This window comes from Tasmannia lanceolata, unplaced genomic scaffold, assembly GCF_043159265.1.
Source record: "Tasmannia lanceolata isolate RefF3 unplaced genomic scaffold, GAP_Taslan_0.1 ptg000018l, whole genome shotgun sequence".
Taxonomy (NCBI): domain Eukaryota; kingdom Viridiplantae; phylum Streptophyta; class Magnoliopsida; order Canellales; family Winteraceae; genus Tasmannia; species Tasmannia lanceolata.
In genome coordinates, this window is record NW_027518695.1 from 20,929,718 (window position 1) to 20,950,332 (window position 20,615).

The 20,615-nt window shown below is 38.0% G+C and overlaps 1 protein-coding gene and 1 pseudogene across 1 annotated transcript; one reads left to right on the forward strand and one right to left on the reverse strand.

The window, feature by feature from the left end:
- The first annotated feature begins 306 nt into the window (after window positions 1-306).
- On the forward strand, window positions 307-4,687 carry LOC143850175 (WRKY transcription factor SUSIBA2-like; annotated as a pseudogene).
- Window positions 4,688-12,477: 7,790 nt separating this feature from the next.
- On the reverse strand, window positions 12,478-14,666 carry LOC143851942 (uncharacterized). Its single transcript, XM_077361454.1, has 3 exons — window positions 14,470-14,666; window positions 13,901-14,166; window positions 12,478-13,079 (listed from the first exon to the last, which is right to left on the reverse strand). Exons 2-3 carry the CDS (start codon window positions 14,103-14,105, stop codon window positions 12,478-12,480), a joined length of 807 nt encoding a protein of 268 aa, XP_077217569.1. The 5' UTR covers window positions 14,106-14,166; window positions 14,470-14,666.
- Window positions 14,667-20,615: the final 5,949 nt, after the last annotated feature.

A 20,615-nucleotide genomic window follows, 5' to 3' on the forward strand; every position in this document is an offset into this window, starting at 1 on the left:
GAGAGTAAATGGTTGGCTGTTGATTTTGATCAAATGGGGTTCTTAGACCCTGTAAAATGTGTTGTACATATGAAAATGAGATGAAAGTAGAGAAGAGAAAAGAAATCGTGTTGGGAGTCTAAACTCAGTTTCTTCATTTTGTTCGAGCAGGTATGCCCGGACAACATTAAGAAACTCAGATATATATGCATATAATATATGTTCCCTCAAAGGAATGGTGTTGCCAGCAGTAAATCTCGCAAATAGCTAATGCCGACTGCTGATGCAATTTCTTGTTCTAATTGTATTTTCTTTATAATTACCTCAATGGCTAGTGAACCTGCTGAAGTTATTTCTGATGAATCACGGCAGAGGCAGGTCTCAGACAGTGGGATCCAAGCATCACAATTTGATCCTAAAGGACCAAATCCTTTGATCGTCGGTGAGAAATCATTAGAAGATGGGTATAATTGGCGAAAATATGGGTAGAAATACATTAAGGGCCCGTTTGAATCCCCCTTGGATTTGGATTTGGAGGTGAATTTGGATTTCCAAAATCCATAGATTTGAAATCAAGAATTTTAAAATTCACAAATTTATAAATAATGTCGTTTGGATGACCACGTATAGATTTGGATTTCAAATCTAAATTAATTTTTTTTTGTTAGGATGCTCTTTGGATTTGAATTTGAAACCTAACAAAACCAAAAGGCCCTAAAATACTTGATATAGGGGCATTTCAACCATTTTCCATGATCCAGGGGTATTCTAGTCATTTTACCCTATATGGGGGTATTCTGATCATTTTTTATGTCATAAGGGTGTTTCGTCACTTTCCATGACTCAGGGTATTTGGTCATTTTCACCCGGTATAGGTGTATTCCGGTCATTTGGCATGACCTGAGGGTGTTCTAGTCATTTTTATCTCATGAGGGTATTTTTAGTCATTTTAGTCATTTTTTATGAGCCATAAGTCATTTTTACTTGATATAGGGGTATTTCGATAATTTTTCCTGATCTTCGGGTATTTTAGTCATTTTACCCTATATGAGGGTATTTTGATCATTTTTATGTCATAAGGGTATTTTAGTCATTTTGGACTACTCGGGGGTATTTTGTCATTTTTACGCATAGGGGTATTTCTACTCATTGTACCTAATATGACATATTTTTATCATTTTTATCTCATGATGGTATTTTTAGTCATTTTTATGAGTCATGGGTCATTTTTACTTGATCTAGGGGTATTTTAGTAATTTTTCATGATATTAGGGTATTCTAGTCATTTTACCCTGTATGAGGTTATTTTGATCATTTTTATGTCATAAGTGTATTTTAGTCATTTTGCACGACTCGGGGTATTTTGTTTTTTTTACCTGGGATAGGGGTATTTCGGCCATTTTGCCTGACTCGGGGGTTTTCTAGTCATTTTACCTAATACAATGTATTTTGAGCAGTTTTTAATGTCATGTAGGTACTTAAGTCATTTAACACTTTTTTGGTATATTTTGGTCATTTTAACCCCTTACGGGTCAGATTTAGATTTATAAATAACCTCTAGCAGAAAGGATTTATAAATCCAAAAAATTACACTTACACTAGGAATTTGTAAATCTTGTGGATTTCACTCAAATCCAAATCCAAATGTCATAAAGGCTTGCCAAACGCCGAAAATCCAAATTCACCTCCAAATCCAAATCCAAGGGGTATCCAAACTGGCCCTAAGGGAAGTGGATTTCCACGGAGCTATTACAAATGTACACATCCTAACTGCCAAGTGAAAAAGCAATTGGAACACTCACATGATGGGCAAATTACAGAGACTTTATATAAGGATCAGCATGACCATCCTAAACCTCAACCTAGTCGTCGATTAGTGGTCGGTGCAATCCTTCAAAGAACTGATGGGTTTTCTTCTTTAATCAGTGCACAAGGTATTGTATATTGTTCCACCGATGATGATATTTTTATGTTTGTAAATCCTATTTAAAAATGAAAATTTGGAAGATTTTCACGTGCTATTTTTTGCAGAGAAGCCATCAAATGCAAATGCCTAGATTGCTCACATTATTGATCCAAATGGTGCCTCTGAGCTTTCTCCTTTCTCAGTAAGTGATGATGATATGGAAGGTGCATGTGGACGATCCAACAAGATTGGTGATGATGTTGTTGATGATGATGATCCAGAGTCAAAGCGAAGGTGCCTTGATATGAGTTTACTTGTATGAACTTTACATATAAACAGGTGCATCCATAAATGCTAACTTTTATTCTACTCTCAAATAAAATTGCATGTAGGAAGAAAGATAATGGTTGTATGGATGTAACTTCAATGGGTAAAGTAACCCGATGTACTGTTGTACAAACAATGAGTGAGGTAAATATCCTGGATGATGGGTTTCGTTGGAGTAAATATGGGCAGAAAGTGGTGAAATGGAATCCTAATCCTAGGTATCTATTACTACTTGGGCTCAGACAACTAATAGGCAGAAGTGATTGCATGTCTTACTGATTTTGTCCTCTTACTCTCACCCTTTCCTGGGATGATACTTAGATCATGAGACAGGCTCACAGGCCTCCTCCATATATTGACTACAGACACGATAGTAACTCTGAACTCTTCCTTCGTCTTTATCTGTAATTTTCAGTACTTGCTGGACTGACTTTGTTTTCTTGTCTTAGATTTAGTTGCTTTATGGTAACAATTAAAGCTCTTGCCAGTGTGCTAATCCCATTAACTATGTAGAATGTGGTCACCTAAAATGCCCTACTTAGAAGGCAACTTCTATGGTTCATAAATTATGCGGGCACGTCATTCACTGTCATTATGTATGATTATGCCAGTTTCTTTGCATGACAATGACTAAATATATTCCACTACTCATGTTTTTGGTGCTGCCTTTTCTAAATCTTTCCAATTTCCAAAAAAGTAGTCCTTTGAAATCTCGAATTTAGAGAAGTATGTCATCAATTTTGTCAACTGAAAAATCAACTTGTCCAAACTTGCCTGTGGTTCTTCCTGATTTCTAAGCAACTGAATTACTTTTTCTGGCCAAAATGAAGTTTGGAAAGGATATATCCAGTAATAGAGAAGTATTATTCATGTATCTTAGCCTGGTTATACATGTGTCTCCAGAAAATGCTTGGCTACTTATCCAGTACAAATGAATGCATATAACTTTACCTGCAATAAATGGTGAAAATGTGCATAGTTAATTCAGGTGCAAGCTTGTGGTTTGTGCATGTTTCTCTTTTAGGCACATGGCTTGTCTTTGTTTCCCTAAGCTAGTATTATCAGATGAGGCTTATTGGGGTCATAGTGTTGTTTCATCTGTCCTCTTAGAGGTGAACACGGCTACTGAACACCTGATAGGTGCATCTTTCTATTTTATATCTGATAGTGGTTAGAGTAGTTTCTTTTTTTATTTTTCACTTGTTTAGGGACTCTTTAGTTACAACCATAATTAGTTATGTTTTGCAAATGAGATTACTCTAAGTTAATCTTATTTGCAAATGTGACATTAAGGTTACTTTGGAAGCCGTTAACTAAGATATATATATATATATATATATATATATATATATATATATATATATATACAAATATTTTTATGACTGCCATTTATATATTAAATTATATTCAAATACGACTATGCGTAGAAGATTATTTGCAAATATATTTTAGGGGTGTCCAAAGAGCCTCTTAGGTTAAAGTTTGTTTCTTGCATATTCTATTGTAGATGCATCTCATAACAGTGCTTGTTTTAGTGTGGGGACTTCTCCTAATCTTGAAATTCATAATAGGATGTCTCAAACGTAACCTGAAGTGACCTATATAAGAAAGCATAATTTGTTTCTGTAATGAAGTCACTGGACCAGAGTTTACAGTTAAAAATTAATTTAATGCCCTATTTCAACCAGCAGCATGGATGTGAAATGATCTTATTCTTGTCATTTATGATATATATCTCACAGCATTTGAAGCCTGCGAAGTTGCAAATCTGCATAATTTAGGTCTTGATCAAGAAGTTCCTTGAAGAGGGCAGTAGAAGGTAAACGAAGACATTTTCTTATTTCACACGGACTCATCTTTTCTTGTTCTTAACTGATGGATCTCAGTCAGCACATGCATCTCTAATCTCGAGCTCGTTAACATGGTGCTGTTTTTCTTTTTTCTTTTTCTTCTTATTCTGCACTAGGTACACATTCTTAGCTCCTTTTGGGTAATGACAGGCATCTAAGAAAGCTTCTTGGTTCATATGCTGCCTCCATATGGTTCTTACTATAAAAAAATTCTTTTGCTGTCATTGGACTTCAAATCAGCTCAGTGGATGCATGATTTATTGTTTTTTGCAACATTTTCCTTTCTTCTGCAACTAGCAACTCCAAAGCTTGCTTCATAATCTTCTACCTTTGAGATATGTGGGTATTCTTATCCTAGTCATGTATGCAGGAGTTATTACAAATGCACAAATGCTGGATGCCTCACTAGGAAGCACGTTGAGAGGACATCACATGATCTGAAGGCCATTATAATCACGTATGAAGGAAAACATAACCACGACATTCCTGCCGCGAGGACTAGTAGTCACACCACTCTGGTGGGTCCATGATATTAAACAAAGCCAATGCTCTAAACAGGGTTACATGTACTGACAGCACTACAAAGGCAAATTCCTCAGAACAATCAGAATGCTGTAAAGTATAAATGATCAAATAATTCTTGCGCTCTCAAACCTCTCCTCCTCCTACATGCCCTACCCCTCTCCCCACATAAGAAATTAAAATATCATGAAATTCAGGCTACCTCAAGCTGATATTCATTTTCCGACGTCTGGAAGATGATCATCCGCCGAATGGAGTCTCCTCCGTTGTAGCATCGACCGGACGATCCAATCGGTGATCTAAGGTTTTGTACGGGATGAGTCTTCCATATTGAAGGAGAAGAGTAGTTCAAGCAATGGCTAATGGGCGGGGAGGGGAGGTGGATTGGCAGTGCCTACTTTGTCGCTACCATAATTTTGGATGGCGGATTAAATGTAGAAGGTGTCCGATTGTGCGCCTCTTTGGGTTCACTTTTATGGCATCCCATTGCACGCCTGGGCTATTTCAACGGTGGAGGCATTAGGGGGCCTTTTTGGTAAGGTTGTGGAAACCAAGATGGAGGGCAACGACCAGAATTGTATGAGTTATGTCTCGGCCAAGATTATAGCCCCCCGCTGGCTTTTTCCTAATTCCTGCGTTAAGCTCAAAATTTTAGGCCAGACCTATACCATTGGGGTTGATCTTTTGAAGGAAAATCCTTCTTCGCTGACGGATCGATCTCCGGCGAGTAAAAGGCCTTTGCCTGATGAGCCGTTGGGCCCCGTATGGGATTCAAATTTTAAATCTAACCAATCAAATCCTCATGTCGGGATGCCTAAGAATGTGTGGTTTGGTCTGCTTTGAAAAAGGTGTGATGGGACCTGAAGAGAGAAATGCTGACAATTCTGGTCTGTTGGTGAGTCCCAAGAAATATAAGCCTAAATACCCTGCCCTTAGGCGGAGAGCTGCTTTGTTGGCTGCACCTTTCACTAATACCAATACGTTGTCTTCATCCTAGAGCCAGGAAGATTTTTGACTATCGTGCCCCTGGCGGTTCTTACAATGGCTTAAATGCCCTAGCCAGGGGGTCAAGATCACAAGAAAAATTCCTTATGAATATATTGGGGAATATCTTGGTTTTACAACCAGGATCAAGGAAGATAAACAGCAGATTGTTGAAGCTCCTAAAATTTTATTCCAAGTCTGGTTGGATAGATCCCATCTGTAGCGAACTCAGTAGCCGTAGATCCTGGGGTTGAAGGAGATTATAGTGATTAAAGCGTTTATGGATGCATTGATTAACTTACCTTCCTCGATCACTGGGAAGTTGTCTTTTCAGCCTCCTAGCGTTCTCTTCTAGGAGCGGAGGCTTCAAGGTCTTGGGTTTGGTATTAAAAGGTACCCCCAATCTCATATTTTGAAGACTCTCAAGCCTAAAGATAGATCTCTTCTCCCTAGGTACCATTAACAAGGAGGAATAGCATCTCCTGATGATTCACGAGAATCCTCATCTTGCTTTGGAAGACGGCTTCTCAGGATAGAGCCTCAAGCCGGGCCGTTCACTAGATATAGACTCTGTGGGATTATTCTGTTAAAGGACAACCATTTATTCAGGCACTCTCTCTTTAGGATACTTGGGTTAGGAGAAAGGGTTGGGTGGTGGCAAAAATGGGATAAGAATAAGGCGGTGGGTATCCGGCGGGTGGAAGAAAAGCCTACGACCAGCGAACCTCCGGAAGTCCTGAACATGATTCCAGAGGTTTTTCTCCTTTACTTGCCAGTGTCCCAGATACAGCATAGCATGGAGGAGGCTCCTTCAATTTTGACAACTTGCCCAGAATCTCTAACTGAATGACTATCTAGTTGGTGATGACAAGTCTGTTTTGATGAATGCCTTGTCTCCTCCCTGGCTTTGAAAAGATGAGTGCGGGACCTCAAGAAATAAAGGGTAGTGGAGGAAGAATTCGAAAGGAAAGTGAAATAGTTGCTCGACAAGGTGGCAGTGTATGGTAGTGTAGACTTCACTGTAGTAGTTGACCCTGAAGATTTTTGATTTGTTACGGGCTTAGGAGCATGCTCCTCGCCTCCTGAAAATCCGATATAGGGGGTCCCAAGTTATAATAGAAATGGCAACTATGAGGAGGGAGAATGCGGTTGTTTAAGAAAACTAGAATTTACCAATTTGAAAAACTTAAACCAATTAAGGGATCAAAAATAATATTTTAAGCATACAAGTTAAATCTAATGGTGCAATGCAAATGAAAGAGCAAAGAGATAGAAAGAGTGCACCCGAGATTTAAAGTGGTTCGGTCCTCAAACCCGAGGCCTACTCCACTCCACCAACCAAACCCGTTGATGGCTTCACTATTTGATCTTCTTAACCTTGGCGAAGATCGGTGCCAATTACAATTGCTTTAACCTTGGTGGCAATCCTCACCACGGAGAAAAAGGGCTCCGCTTCTCCGAATACTCGCCCGAATACAAATCTTGAACGATGAAAGAAAGAACTAAAAAATCCCTTCACAAGGGTTACAAAAGATGTACAATTGAGAGCCTATGATCCAAATCCTAGAGTTGGTGATGAGAGGCACAATTGAAGCTTGATTCACTCTTGGGTATTCAAATGAAGTTTAAGAGTGTTAGGATTGATGGTTTGTATGTTTAGAACACCCATATTTATAGGAAAACCAAAATATGACCGTTCAGTGGCATTACGGTAATTCCAGCAAAATTCCAAACGGCTCTTTTTCAGACCGTTGGAGTGTTCTCGGAGTTCCGAGAATAATTCTCGGAGTTCCGAGAATAATTCTCGGAGTTCCGAGAAAAAATCTCGGAGTTCCGAGAAGCCACACAGAAATTGGAAAAAGTCTACTGGACCATTTCTCGGAGTTCCGAGAATAATTCTCGGAGTTCCGAGAATTCTTGGAGTTCCGAGAAAAACTCTCGGAGTTCCGAGAAGCCTATGCAGAGCAGATTTTCAATTCTGTTTTGGGCTTCCAATTCTCAACCAAGATGGGATTGCTATGAGGGTTCCAAGGTGTTGGAACTCCACAAATACAATCACTTGTTTATTTAGGGTGTGTGAGATTAACTTAATTATGCCTCTAAAAACCTAATCTAGGTTTGGATCAAATACATTCTAAAAGACAAAAAATGGTCTTCAATATGAATTTCTTCATGTCTACAAGTCTTCATGACTTCTTGCTTGATGACTTAGGCCTTCCAATTAGTGGTCCAATGTGGGCTTCTTGGCCTTCAATCCAAGCATCCTTGATCTTACTTTATCAAGATCTACAACTTAGACAAACAAACACATTAGTGATAAATGATCACTTGTGTATTGGAATCATCAAAACAAGATGGGAATGCCAAGGTAAAAACCATTGGGCTTACACCTCCCTTATTGGATTCTAGGGAAAATGACCAAATAGAAGGGGTTTCTACTGACTATGACATTTGAAGAGGGGTGTTTTGTAAATCACCAATCAAGAGTGCATATGACTAAAATGCCCTTGATTCTCTCTCTCTCTCTCTCTCTCTCTCTCTCTCTCCCTATCAAATCACCTTTTTGAAATGATTACATTTAGAATACAAGTCCCAAAACCCACCTTTTTCTCTCTTCTTCTTCTTCCTCCCACCTACGTACGTATGAAAAATCCAAAAACCTCCATTTTTTAAACCCAAAAACCTCCATTGTTAGATGCCAAAAGCTCCATTCTATTGCTGAAAACCTCATTTTTAGATGTCAAAGCCTCCCTAACCCTTCATTGCATTGGAAAATGCCTCCATTTACAACAACTATTGCAAAAAAATGTTATTAGATTTCGAAATCGTAAAAATCTTCACTAGAAACCACCATTCAATTGCACAAAGCCTCCATTCAATGGAAATGTGTGTATTTCTAGCCCTCTCTCTTCTCTTTCAATTATAAGGCATGTTTATAAACTTGAATGAAAGTTTTCCATGTTAAACTATTGTTTTCCACTTTATAATCATTGTTATTTTACTGTAAACCACTAATTTCTTAAGTTAAACTACTATTTCACTATGATAAACCACTACTGAAGTGGGTGTTTATAAGTGGTTTATATAGCTTCTTTGGTTAAGAATCTTCAGTAGTGGTTTATAATCCTAAGTAGTGGTTTATTAAGGCTTACCAGTAGTTTAGAGTGTTTATAATTGGTTTATAAGGATTAACAATGGTTTAAGTGTTTATAAGTGATTTATACAGGGTGAGCAGTAGTTTATAGTGTTTATAAGTGGTTTATACAGGCTTATCAGTGGTTTAGAGTGTTTACAACTGGTTTATATAGGGTAAACAGTGGTTTATATAAGCCTATAGTGATTTAGAGTGTTTGTAAGTGGTTTATATAGGCTTATCAGTGGTTTAGATTGTTTATACATGGTTCATACAGGGTAAGAAGTAGTTTATAGTGTTTATAAGTGGTTTATATAGGCTTATCAGTGGTTTAGAGTGTTTACAACTCGTTTATATAGGGTAAACAGTGGTTTATCTAAGCCTATCAGTGGTTTAGAGTGTTTATAAGTGGTTTATATAGGCTTATCAGTGGTTTAGAGTGTTTATAAGTGGTTTATATAGGCTTATCAGTGGTTTAGAGTGTTTATACATGGTTTATACAGGGTAAACAGTGGTTTACAGCGTTCATAAGTATTTTATATAATCGTAGCAGTGGTTTAGAGGATTTATAAGTGTATAATATATGGTAAACAATGGTTTAGAGTGTTTATAAGTTGTTTATATAAGCCTAACAGTGGTTTAGATTGTTTATAACTGGTTTATATAGGTTTAACAGTGGTTTAGAGTGTTTATAAGTTGTTTATACAGTATAAGCAGTGGTTTATATAGGGGTAAGCAATAGTTTAGAGTATTTACAAGTGGTTTATATAGGGTAAACAGTTATTTAGAGTGTTTATGAGTTGTTTATACAGTGTAAGCACTGGGTTAGAGTGTTTATAAGTGGTTCATGTAAGCCTAGCAGCGGTTTAGAGTGTTTATAAGTTGTTTATATAAGCCTAACAGTGGTTTATAGTGTTTATAAGTGGTTTATATAGGCTTAACAGTGGTTTAGAGTGTTTATAAGTTGTTTATACAGTGTAAGCAATGGTTTATAGTGTTTGTAAGTGGTTTATATAGGGGTAAGCAGTGGTTTAGAGTTTTTACAAGTGGTTCATATAGGGTAAACAGTGGTTTAAAGTGTTTATAAGTTGTTTATACAGTGTAAGCACTGGTTTATATAGGGGTAAGCAGTGGTTTAGAGTATTTACAAGTGGTTTATATAGGATAAACAGTTGTTTAAAGTGTTTATAAGTTGTTTATACAGTGTAAGCAGTGGTTAGAGGATACCGGAGAGAGGTGCATGAACCTGCGGGGTATTGTGACCCTCTAATGGACGGTTGGGATCATCCCATGAGAGAAAGAGGGCATTGTGGCCCTCTAATGGACGGTTGGGATCATCCCATGAGAGAGAGAGGGGCATTGTGGTCCTCTAATAGATGGTTGGGATCATCCCATGAGAGAGAGAGGGGCATTGTGGCCCTTTAATGGACGGTTGAGATCATCTCATGAGAGAGAGAGGGGGGCATTGGGGCCCTCTAATGGACGGTTGGGATCATCCCACGAGAGAGAGAGAGGGGCATTGTGGCCCTCTAATGGATTCTTGGGATCATCCCATGAGAGAGAAAGAGAGAGGAATTGTGGCCCTCTAATTGATGGTTGGGATCATCCCATGAGAGAGAGGGGGCATTGTGGCCCTTTAATGGACGGTTGGGATCATCCCATGAGAGAGAGAGAGAGGGGGGCATTGGGGCCCTCTAATGGACGGTTGGGATCATCCCACGAGAGAGAGAGAGAGAGAGAGAGAGAGAGGGCATTGTGGCCCTCTAATGGACTGTTGGGATCATCCCATGAGAGAGAAAGAGAGAGGAATTGTGGCCCTCTAATTGATGGTTGGGATCATCCCATCAGAGAGAGAGAGGTGACGGTAGTTTAAAAATGAGGGTATTTTTGTCCTAAACCCATGCAAACCACTCAACGTCACTGTATATTGGTTATTTCCAAGTCTCCCCTCTTCAAATGTCATAGTCAGTAGAAAACCCTTTCATTTAGTCATTTTCCCTTGATTCTATGTAATGTAAGTAGGGACCCCTGGTCCCCAATGTAATTTTCATAGTATCAATCAAATTGTCAATTTTAAAAAAAAAAAAATGATCAAAATAACACCATCTCTAACAGCTTAAGCTTTTGGAGTAATTGGTTTTTTCACATGGTATCAGAGCTTAGGTCCTGGGTTCAAAACCCAACAACTCCTCGATATTAAAAATTCACGTGTACAACCAACCAGAAAAAGAGGGGCTACACGAGGGGCGTGTTGAAGTATAAATAATTATATAACACCATCTGTAACAACTTAGCTTTTGGAGTAACCGGTTGTTTCACACATAGAGAGCGATGTGATTAGCCTTGAAATTGGTGTTGGGGTCAGCTTAAGTTATGAAAATAGATCAAAAGATACGCATCAAAAACTAGACAAAGAACATATCCAAATCACCAGAATTTCCTGTTGTGGTTAGGTGATTCAAGCAACTCCAATTGCAGCATATTATCAAAGTTTCAAAGATGGCACAGATCATTGTGTGTCTAGACAAGACCAGGGAGAGAACTTTAGGTTCAACACTCCACCTTTAAACCATTCGTCCCACTCTTTTCGGCAAAAGAACGGTGGTTTGGTACTGGGTCCTTAAGATTGATACCTACAGGTTGAAGAAAAAACCAGTATAACAGCTTGCATTCTATGACTGCAAGGTGATCGGCGTTGTTCTTCGCATCTGTTGAGAACTAGTCATTGGTCTTCTGTGGGCAAGGCGAGAATCTCATGTTGTAATATAATTCAGTTAGGAACACACGCTCCTTTCCTGTGTGTTCTGTGAGAGCTTTGTTGCTTCATCCTGTAACTGTCCTTTGAAATAAGCTCCTTCCATGTTTGAAAGCCATTTCTTGACAATGTAAACAGATGGATTGTGTACAAATTATCTCCTGAAATTAATGAAGGCAAGATGTTTTGATTTCCAAAGTCAATTCTCTACATATTTTAGATCATTTAAGTAGAATCTGGTGGGAAAGAATCCCTCTTTGTACCATTAAAAAAGAAAAAAAAAGAATCCCTCTTTGCAGATCATCAGCAGTGCTTCACATTCAAACCTTCTCTGCAATAGTCACAAAAATTATTTGATGTTACTCTTATTTGTAAATGTGACATTAAGGCCTCTTTGTAAGCCATAAGTTGTTTAGTTTATAAAACCATCATAATCATTATATGCAAATTATCTATTCTGTATAAATGTTCAAAATTTCGGTCGAAATTTCGCAATTCCAGAGTCCGAAACCGGTACCGAAACCGAAATTTTAAACCATGGTTATAACCGAATAGTGGGAGAAAAAGAGGAAAAAAAGCAAAATCTCAGTTCGGATCGGAGGGCTAGGATCATCCTATCGAAATAATTTGTTGAGAACAACCTAATTAAGTTGTGATCAATCAAATGGACGGTTTAGATCATCCTACGGAGTGACCATATAGCACTTTTTTTGGGAAAATAATGGTTTTTATCCATAATTTCGGTTATTCGGTTAACTGAATATTTTTTTTGAGAAAACCGAACCCGAATAACCGAATTTCCCAAAAAAAAAATAACAGAAACAGAACCGAAAGGGAAAAAAACCGAACCGAACTGACCAAACCAATTCGATTCGGTTCGGTTATTCGGTTTTAACCGAATAATGAACACCCCTACCAAGTAGTACTACACTAGAATTACAATAATAACAAAGAAAAGCTCTCTCTCTCTCTCTCTAGAGTGACAATAATAACAAAGAAAACCTCTCTCTCTCTCTCTCTCTCATGAACATACAATAACAAAGCAAGGAAGAACAGCATTAGGATTCCTCACAAACAAATGCTCAAATTCAGCATAAAACTCTCCACTACTCCCAACTTCCCCAAGGCCTTCCTCACACCCTCCTTCAACCTTAGCAACCACCTTCCCTGCTATCACCCTACAAACCACCACAGCCCTCTTTACATTCCCCTCCTCCTTCACAACCTCCTCGCAATCCAACATGTCACTACTTGCCCTCAATAGAATCCCATCTCTCTTCTCGTCCTCGGCTTCGGACCCCGATCGGATTATCCGACACACGCCGCACCTGAGATCCTGACAGAGTTCCGACACCTTGGCCGTCTTCCACGAACAACTCATTGTTGTGACATAAAATCTTAAGAGCTCGTTACCATCAACGGCGCTTCGTGGGTGCTGCTTATCTAGAATTTGCGCTCTTCTCTTCACCATCTCTCTATATTCCTCAAATCTTTCCAAGGTCTCGGGCGGGTTCTTCACCTTCAAGACTTTTTCGATTTTCTTGATGCATTCTCCTGGCCTCATCAACGCTGCATGGAAGATCATCTCCACGATATTTCTAGATATGTCTCCAGCGTCGAGCTCTATGTACATATTATAAAAGAATTTGGTCAGATTATATAACTAAATTCGATGTATAAATGATTGGGATTATATAATTATAATGCTTCATTGTGGCTCTGTTGAAGTATAAATGATAAAATAATGCCAACTCTAACAACTTCAGCTTTTGGGGTAATTGATTGTTTCACATGTTACCTCATAGCAGGTCTTGGGTTCAAAACCCAACAACTCCTTAATATTAAAAATCCACACGTAAGGCCTACTCAAAACAGGGGCCACACGTGAGGGGGAGAGTGTGGTATAAATGATTAAACAATGCCAACTCTAACAGCTTAAGCTTTTGGAGTAATTGGTTGTTTCACATGGTTAAGCATAACTATATTATATATCCAAATAAATCAGCATGCATAACTATACTATATACGGTGAAATTATATGGTGTTCGCATATTGCTACTTGTAATATATGGGGCACGACATAGGTGCCGCCCTTGATATTTGATCCAATGACAGCCTCTGAAAAAGTCAGCTGTCATTGGATCAGATATCGAGTGTGGCTCTATATAAAGCAAAGTCCCATCCTACTTCCTAGGTGGGCAATTAAAATAAAAATTATTAGGTTTTACATTCTTTAGATGGACGACCAACAATGTAATCCAAGACATTGATCTTACAAGCCACCATTTATAGATGATCCAGCCGTTGATAAAGCCAAACGATCCACAATCAAAGGGATGAAAATTGCACCCAAGTGGAAGCCAACCAAATCAACGGTACTGATCGTCACACATGTGATCTATGGTTTTGCCATTAACAAAAGAGAGTAGGAATGTTCATCTTACCACAAAAGCGTTCCCCGCCGTTGATCTTCTGCAAAAAAATGACTTCTTCGTCCGATTGATCTTCCCTTTCTAGCAACCAATCTCTCGCGGACATCACCTTTCCAATCCCACTTTTCCTCCCCTTCACTTTTTCCGGCAGGTAAACTTCCGGCGTTCTCGCCCTACAGTTCATGACCTTCTTCATTGATAACCAAACTGCATGCATCTCTCTCTCTCTCTCTCTCTCTCTCTCTCTCTCTCTCTCTCTCTCTCGTTTGGTTGGTTATCTATAACAAAAAAAGCCATGATTAGTAAAGACTATACACTGAAGTCCAGGTGTATAACAATGCATACACATTTGACCGCAGAAAGAAGCAAAGATATAGCAAAAACTAAGCAGTTACTAAGCACTTTTCTATATTCTATAAGGAAATCACGGATCCGAACGAGTACCAATCAATGCTGGCCATAGCTCGGGGAGGGGGTGTACCAAATTATGTTAAGTGCTTTATAGTTTATATAACATTTTCTCTTACTAGTGATTTAATTTACATGGTGCACTTATCAATATAGTAGTTTCAATTGATTACCGTAGCAAGAATAGGACGATCGATCTCCGGCTGATGAATGAATTTCGAGCTCCCTCCCCTGTGTAAATAGATATGAGAACCCTATAGACAATCTATGGAGCTTTATCAAATGTTATGCAGTGAGATAGTGTTGAAATAGCTTTCACGGAGAAAAATGTTCACCGGAGTAGAGGTAGAGAACGTAGCGGGGCCTTTGATTCCATAGTAGGAAGGGTGAAAGACAACAGATGAATAAATGGGATTTTGTATGTTTGTTGCAGGGCATTTAAGGGAGGTGTTGGATCTCGACAGATGCCAAAGTGTACGAGAAAGGCATAGTTGGTGAGAGTAAGACAGGAATAAAAAAACCTAACGTATGCTTACTTAGGATTCCTTTGTCTTTTAGATAAATTTATTCATGGAAGGAGAGGGACAGCCCAAATTGTCTGGTTAATCTCGACCATACGTACGTTATCAATGGTTGGCGACTAGACTCAATCACTTGGTGGGTCCCAGTGCTATAGTCACATCAATTGCGATGCGTCTAAACCATTTGGAGGCCTAAACCATTTGGTGGCCTAGAATATGATGGTCACAACAAATCCAACCGTAGATTTACAAATGGCTCGTTGAGTGTTTAGGATTGTTTGATGATCGGTACAAATTTTGTATGATGACCCTAAAGATATGGTGGGGAATATTCAATGAACGGTCTAGATCATTGGCTTGTTGCCACTAGTGAAAGTGAGATTCAATCATAGATGGTAGAAGTGCAACTGAGGCCGGGTTGAGGCCAGCCCTAACTCAAGCCATTGTAGCATTACCTCAACCCTAACTCAACCCAACCCCAACCTTGGGTTGAGAGGGTCAACCATAACCAAACCCAAACCTGTCCTTAATTTTTAAACCCTAACCCAACCTGTTTAACACTAGTTTTCAGGTTGGTGGGGTTCAGGTTGGCCCGGGGCTCAAGGTGGCAAACGAACGGCACGTCACGAAAATTCTCTGCCCAACGTGGCCCGTGGGCCGTGCCGGCATGGCACGATTTGGTCACGGGCCGTGCCGTGCCGGCACGCCAAGGGGGGGGGGGGGGGGGGGGTTAAGGCACGGCACGGCCCACTCGTGGCGTGGCGTGCCGTGTTGGCACGTAACGGTTATTTTTTTTCAAACAAGTGTGTTCTCGGAATTCTGAGAATATGTTTTTTTTCTACTGGAATTTTTCTCGGAATTCCGAGAATATGTTTTTTTTCTATTGGATTATTTTTCGAAATTCCGAGAAAATTTTCGGAGTTCCGAGAAAAATTCCAGTACAAAAAAACATATTCTCAGAATTCCGATAATGCACTTGTTGGGAAAAATTGGAAAATTTTGCAAGTCATTTATGAAAAATTTGCAAGTCAAATTGCAAGTAATTTAAAAACAAAGATCGATTGTGCCTGGAATATTTATCCAGGAACCCGGGCGGCACCTTAAAATTTTATTAATATAGAAAAGTATTAGAGGAGGACATAGAACCTTGCCTCTAACCCACCAACATACAAGAAAAAAAGAAAAAAAATGAAGTACAAATACATTGTGAAGTACAAGTAGAAATTAACGACTTAAAAATTCGAATCTTTATATTTCTTCAGGTGAGTCGGTTGAGTCATCATCTCTTCTGTCTTGTGCTCTATCATCTGTATCCAACCAGTCCTTGAGGCACACGCATACCTCTACTGTTTTTTGTGACATTCTACTCCGTGTGTCATCTAAGACCCTGTTACCTGCACTAAAAGCAGACTCCGATGCTACTGTGGACACTAGGGGGGTTAGTAGATCACGTGTCATGGCGGATAGTACTGGATAACTTTTTCCATGTTCTTTCCACCATGTCAAAACATCAAAACTCTCTCATCCATCAGGATTAAGGTAGCTTGAATAATCATTTCCCAGATATAATGATAGCTCATCAGAAGATGTACTAGCACTATTTGTAGGTCTTTTTTTATTTATTAGTGACCAAAGTGAGTTATTTCTAGGTTGGTAGTTTTGTGAAGAACTCGGTCTTCTATGTCCATGTTCTGTCTCATACAATGCATACATAGAATGTAATAAATTTGTAATCTCATCTATACTATTCCCAGATCCAATACGTGCGTTTTCATTGCTTGCATCTAAAATGACCTATAAACCTTGTAACTTGATCATTGGGTCATTATTGTACTTAAAAAATATAGAGGAGGAATTTCTTGAAAATATTTTCTAAATTTATCCTTCATTCTATGTAGTAGACTTCTATTTTCCAATCTCGATCTATTGTTTTTAAAACAAATAGTAATTTTATATATTTGACCCAAAATTAATTGTGAAGTTGGATAGTAAACACCGGAAAGAATATTAGTTGCATTTAAAAATACTTCTAATAACTCTGCAATAATTTCACAATTGTTCAAATATTCTAGAGATATAGTATGATTGCAAGGTGGGGCATATGTTATTGGCAAAATGTTGTAATTATAGTTTTGAACTCAAATTATGCTTTTAACATTTTATAAGTTGAATTCCACCTAGTTTTAATATCTAAGGGGATTTTTTTCTAGTTTTTTTCAAAATTTTTACATAAAGCTTTAAATTCTTGTCTTCTATGCCCTGAAGACTGAATAAATTGAAGACAATTCGTGATAATCTCTATATGTGGTGCAATTTTCGATAAACCATCTTGTATAGTTAAATTTAAAATATGGCATGCACATCTAATATGAAATAGTTGTCCATCTAAAATAGGTTTCAATTGAGATTTTAATAACCCTATTGATGCAGTATTATTACTAGCATTATCGAAGCTAATAGAAAAAAATTTATTTTGAATTTTAAAATCGTGAACAGTAGATAATATAGATTTTGATATAGAATGACCATTATGCGGGAATTCTAATTGAGTAAAACTAAGTATTCTTTTTTTTCTAACATCCAGTTCAAATTAATATAATGTCCTGTTACACAAATATAGCATTCATTTTGTTTACTAGTCCAAATATCAGAAGTAAGTGCAATTTTTCCATTAAAATTTTTAAAACTTGAAATCAATCGTTCTTTGCTTTCAATATGTAATTTAAAGAAATCTGATTTTATAGTATTTCTAGTCACCTTTTTAAAAGCAGGATTTAGAGCTTTTTGAATATATTTTTCAAATCTTTTACTTTCGGCCATAATAAATGGTTGCTAATCTTGTACGATGTATGATACTAGTTCTCTCCTATTCCTATCTTGAAAATAAGAAAAATTTCCTAATGCAATAGAAGTGAGTCTTAATTGGGTTTGCACTACAAACAGTGGAATGCCTTGTCAAGTGCCCTGTTCCACCTTTACTCTTACAACTAAATTTTTTTTTACATAATTTACAAATAGCTCTTTGTTCTAAAACTCCCTTAGAATCCTTCTTTTCTTCAATGGTAATGAACTTCCATACTTGAGAAATCCTACTTCTGGACATTTTAGTACTAGAAGCTTGACTCCCACTAGTACTACAAGGTCCTTCGGTAGGTTCATGAGCAATTGGATATTCAGATTCTGGAGTATATGTATCATCATTCCAAGGTTCTACACAAGCCTCCAGTAATTCATCATTTCCCATGATTTCATTTGGTTGAAAATAGTTGTCAATTGAACCGGCCATTTTAAAACAATTACAAAGATGGGCTATAAGTAAATTTTAAAAAATAAATTCTAAATACCTCAACTTTGTTTGAATTGCCCACGGAGTTGTTAAGCGCCTTCTTGAATACTAATTACCGCAAGTTTTTAAGCACCTCCTTAATCCCTTCTTCTTAATCGCTAATCGAAGTGCGTAACAGAGAGAAGGATTAGAGAGAGTAATAAGAGAGAAGGATTAAAGAATTGGATGTAATAAGAGAATTTGATGTAATTAGAGAGAGTAATATGAAAGAGAGAGAGCAATAAGTGAGAGTAAGAAGAAAGTAATAAGAGAGTAATTGAGGGTGAGAAATGAAGGGAGGGGGGTGATATTTATAAGACTTGTAATATAATAAGTTACCAAAATACCCAAAAAATATAGTTGTTGGGGGGGGGGGGTTATTTTGGTAAAAACATGTGTAATCCCTAAAGTACCTCCAAATATAGTTGTTGGGAGGAGGGGAGTTATTTTGGTAAAAACATGAGTAATCCCTAAAGTACTCTCAAATATAGTTGTTGGGGGGTTATTTTAGTAAAAACATGTGTAATATCTAAAGTACCCCCCAAATATAGTTGTTGGGAAGGGTATTTTTGGAACACAAGAAATTATACAATGTAATTTTCGAAATTACCCCCCTCACTAGCCGTTTTTCCTAACTTTAAGGGGTATTTTTGAGAAAACACAAAAGATTTCAAAAAAACACAAAAAAACAAAGGCAAAATTGCAAGTGGGCTGGCAAGCCTAGCCCGGCACGGCCCACGTCACTGTAGTAATCGTGTCGTGCCGGGCGTGCCGCGGGCCGGCACAGCCCAATTGCCACCTTGACCCGGGGCAAAAAGAGACAAAAAATACAAAAAAAAAAGAGAGAGAAATGATAAATGCGCTCCTTTTCATTACTTGGGACACCCAGCTACAATGTATCTATGACTGAAAAGGTGCTGATGTACTCCACTTTTGAAGGAATGAAGTGACCTGCTTGCCACGTACAATGCAGCTGGGTGTCCCAAGTGATGAAAAGGGGTGCATTTATCATTTCCCTTAAAAAAAAAATGGATATTGGGTTCAGGTCAGGTCAAGTAAAGTTGGGTTCAAGTCTCAATAAAATCACAAAAAAATTGTTTTAGGGTTGCCCAATGCCTCAACCCTAGCCCAACTGTATTGGCTTTTCCCATCCCAACTCAAGGGAAGGCCAACCCAACCTGAGCTGAATCGGGTTAAACCAGTCGGGGTCAAGTTGGGTCCGACCCAATTGCACCCTTAATTAGATGGTAACAAATCCTCTTCAAATGCTAGAAAATTAAATTTTGATTTTTACCTAGACTCCAAAATGGATCTAAGTTGCTTCTCTTTCACGATGTCTTTCTTATCTACTTTTACGAAAGTTTCAAATTTTGGGGTTGGGTAACTTGACACATATGGCCAAGTGCAATAAAGAGCCTATCTTTGTTGTGATAAGAGAGGTAGCCATGCAAATCTATTCCTTGAAAACCAAATGGCCAGTAAAACTTCGATAATGCTGTACAGTGACTAGCTTCCTTAAGTATGTGGACTAATGAGATTTTCCAAAGTGACTATGATCCGCTCCGAAGATTCTTATTATCCCGTGTCAGTCCATTTCGTAGAAGAATCACAAAAATATTACCCAAAATTACACTCTCACAGGTTAGAGCTCTACTATGATGGCTAGAAATCTAACACGATGTTTTTATTTATATGGAATTGGTCCCCACTACCATCCATTGACAAGTGATCTAGCCACATTACAAGATCGAAACCGAGAGAAGTATTGGATTAGTTAGATCTAATGTTAGATTAATAAAATTATTTAATTTCTTAGATCAATTACATTAGATGTTTTTTATACTAGATCTAAAGTTAATCTAAGGTATATATGTTTGATATAGTTGTACATTTGGTATAAGAGCAAACCGCATAGAACTAGGATTAAGGGTTTTGCTAATGAGTGCCCTAAGGGCACCCGTTAAGGTGCATTGGAAAAGAAAATTTCCAATCATTTTACACATACTTTCATACTTTTACACCGTTTTGAGATTTCTTTATTAAAACATGCATTTGTAAAATCTCTTTCCCAATGCACCTTAACCATAACGGGTGCCCTTACCCAAGCCAAAGAAGGCTTTGATGATCAGCCCTGGCTGTCACCACCGCCGATGTAAGGCCACCCAATCAAAATAGGCGCAAATTCTAAAACAATTGTTCATGAAAATGATTGACCTGGTGTAGACACCCCATTTTGTCATTCCTCAACTAACTATAGTCTGTTGTGATGGACCTACAACCCCATGTAAAGATCACTCAATATGAAACTATCATCACGCTAGAAAAACCACTCATTATAAACATAAGGCCTTGAGCCTCACCAATCCCTGCAAACCCAATATTTTCCAGAATTAGTGTTTTTAACTAAAAAAACGCTTTAGTAAATTAACCAATCATATGAGGAAAAAGTAAAGTCTCCAACATTAGTAACCGT

What these genes read in the sequence shown, in the direction of transcription:
- LOC143851942 (XM_077361454.1), bottom strand. Translation starts at nt 14,105, where the DNA reads ATGCATGCAGTTTGGTTATCAATGAAGAAGGTCATGAACTGTAGGGCG. An exon ending in CGGCGGGGAACGCTTTTGTG is followed by an intron (nt 13,080 to 13,900) that starts GTAAGATGAACA and finishes ATATGTACATAG; the next exon opens with AGCTCGACGCTGGAGACATA.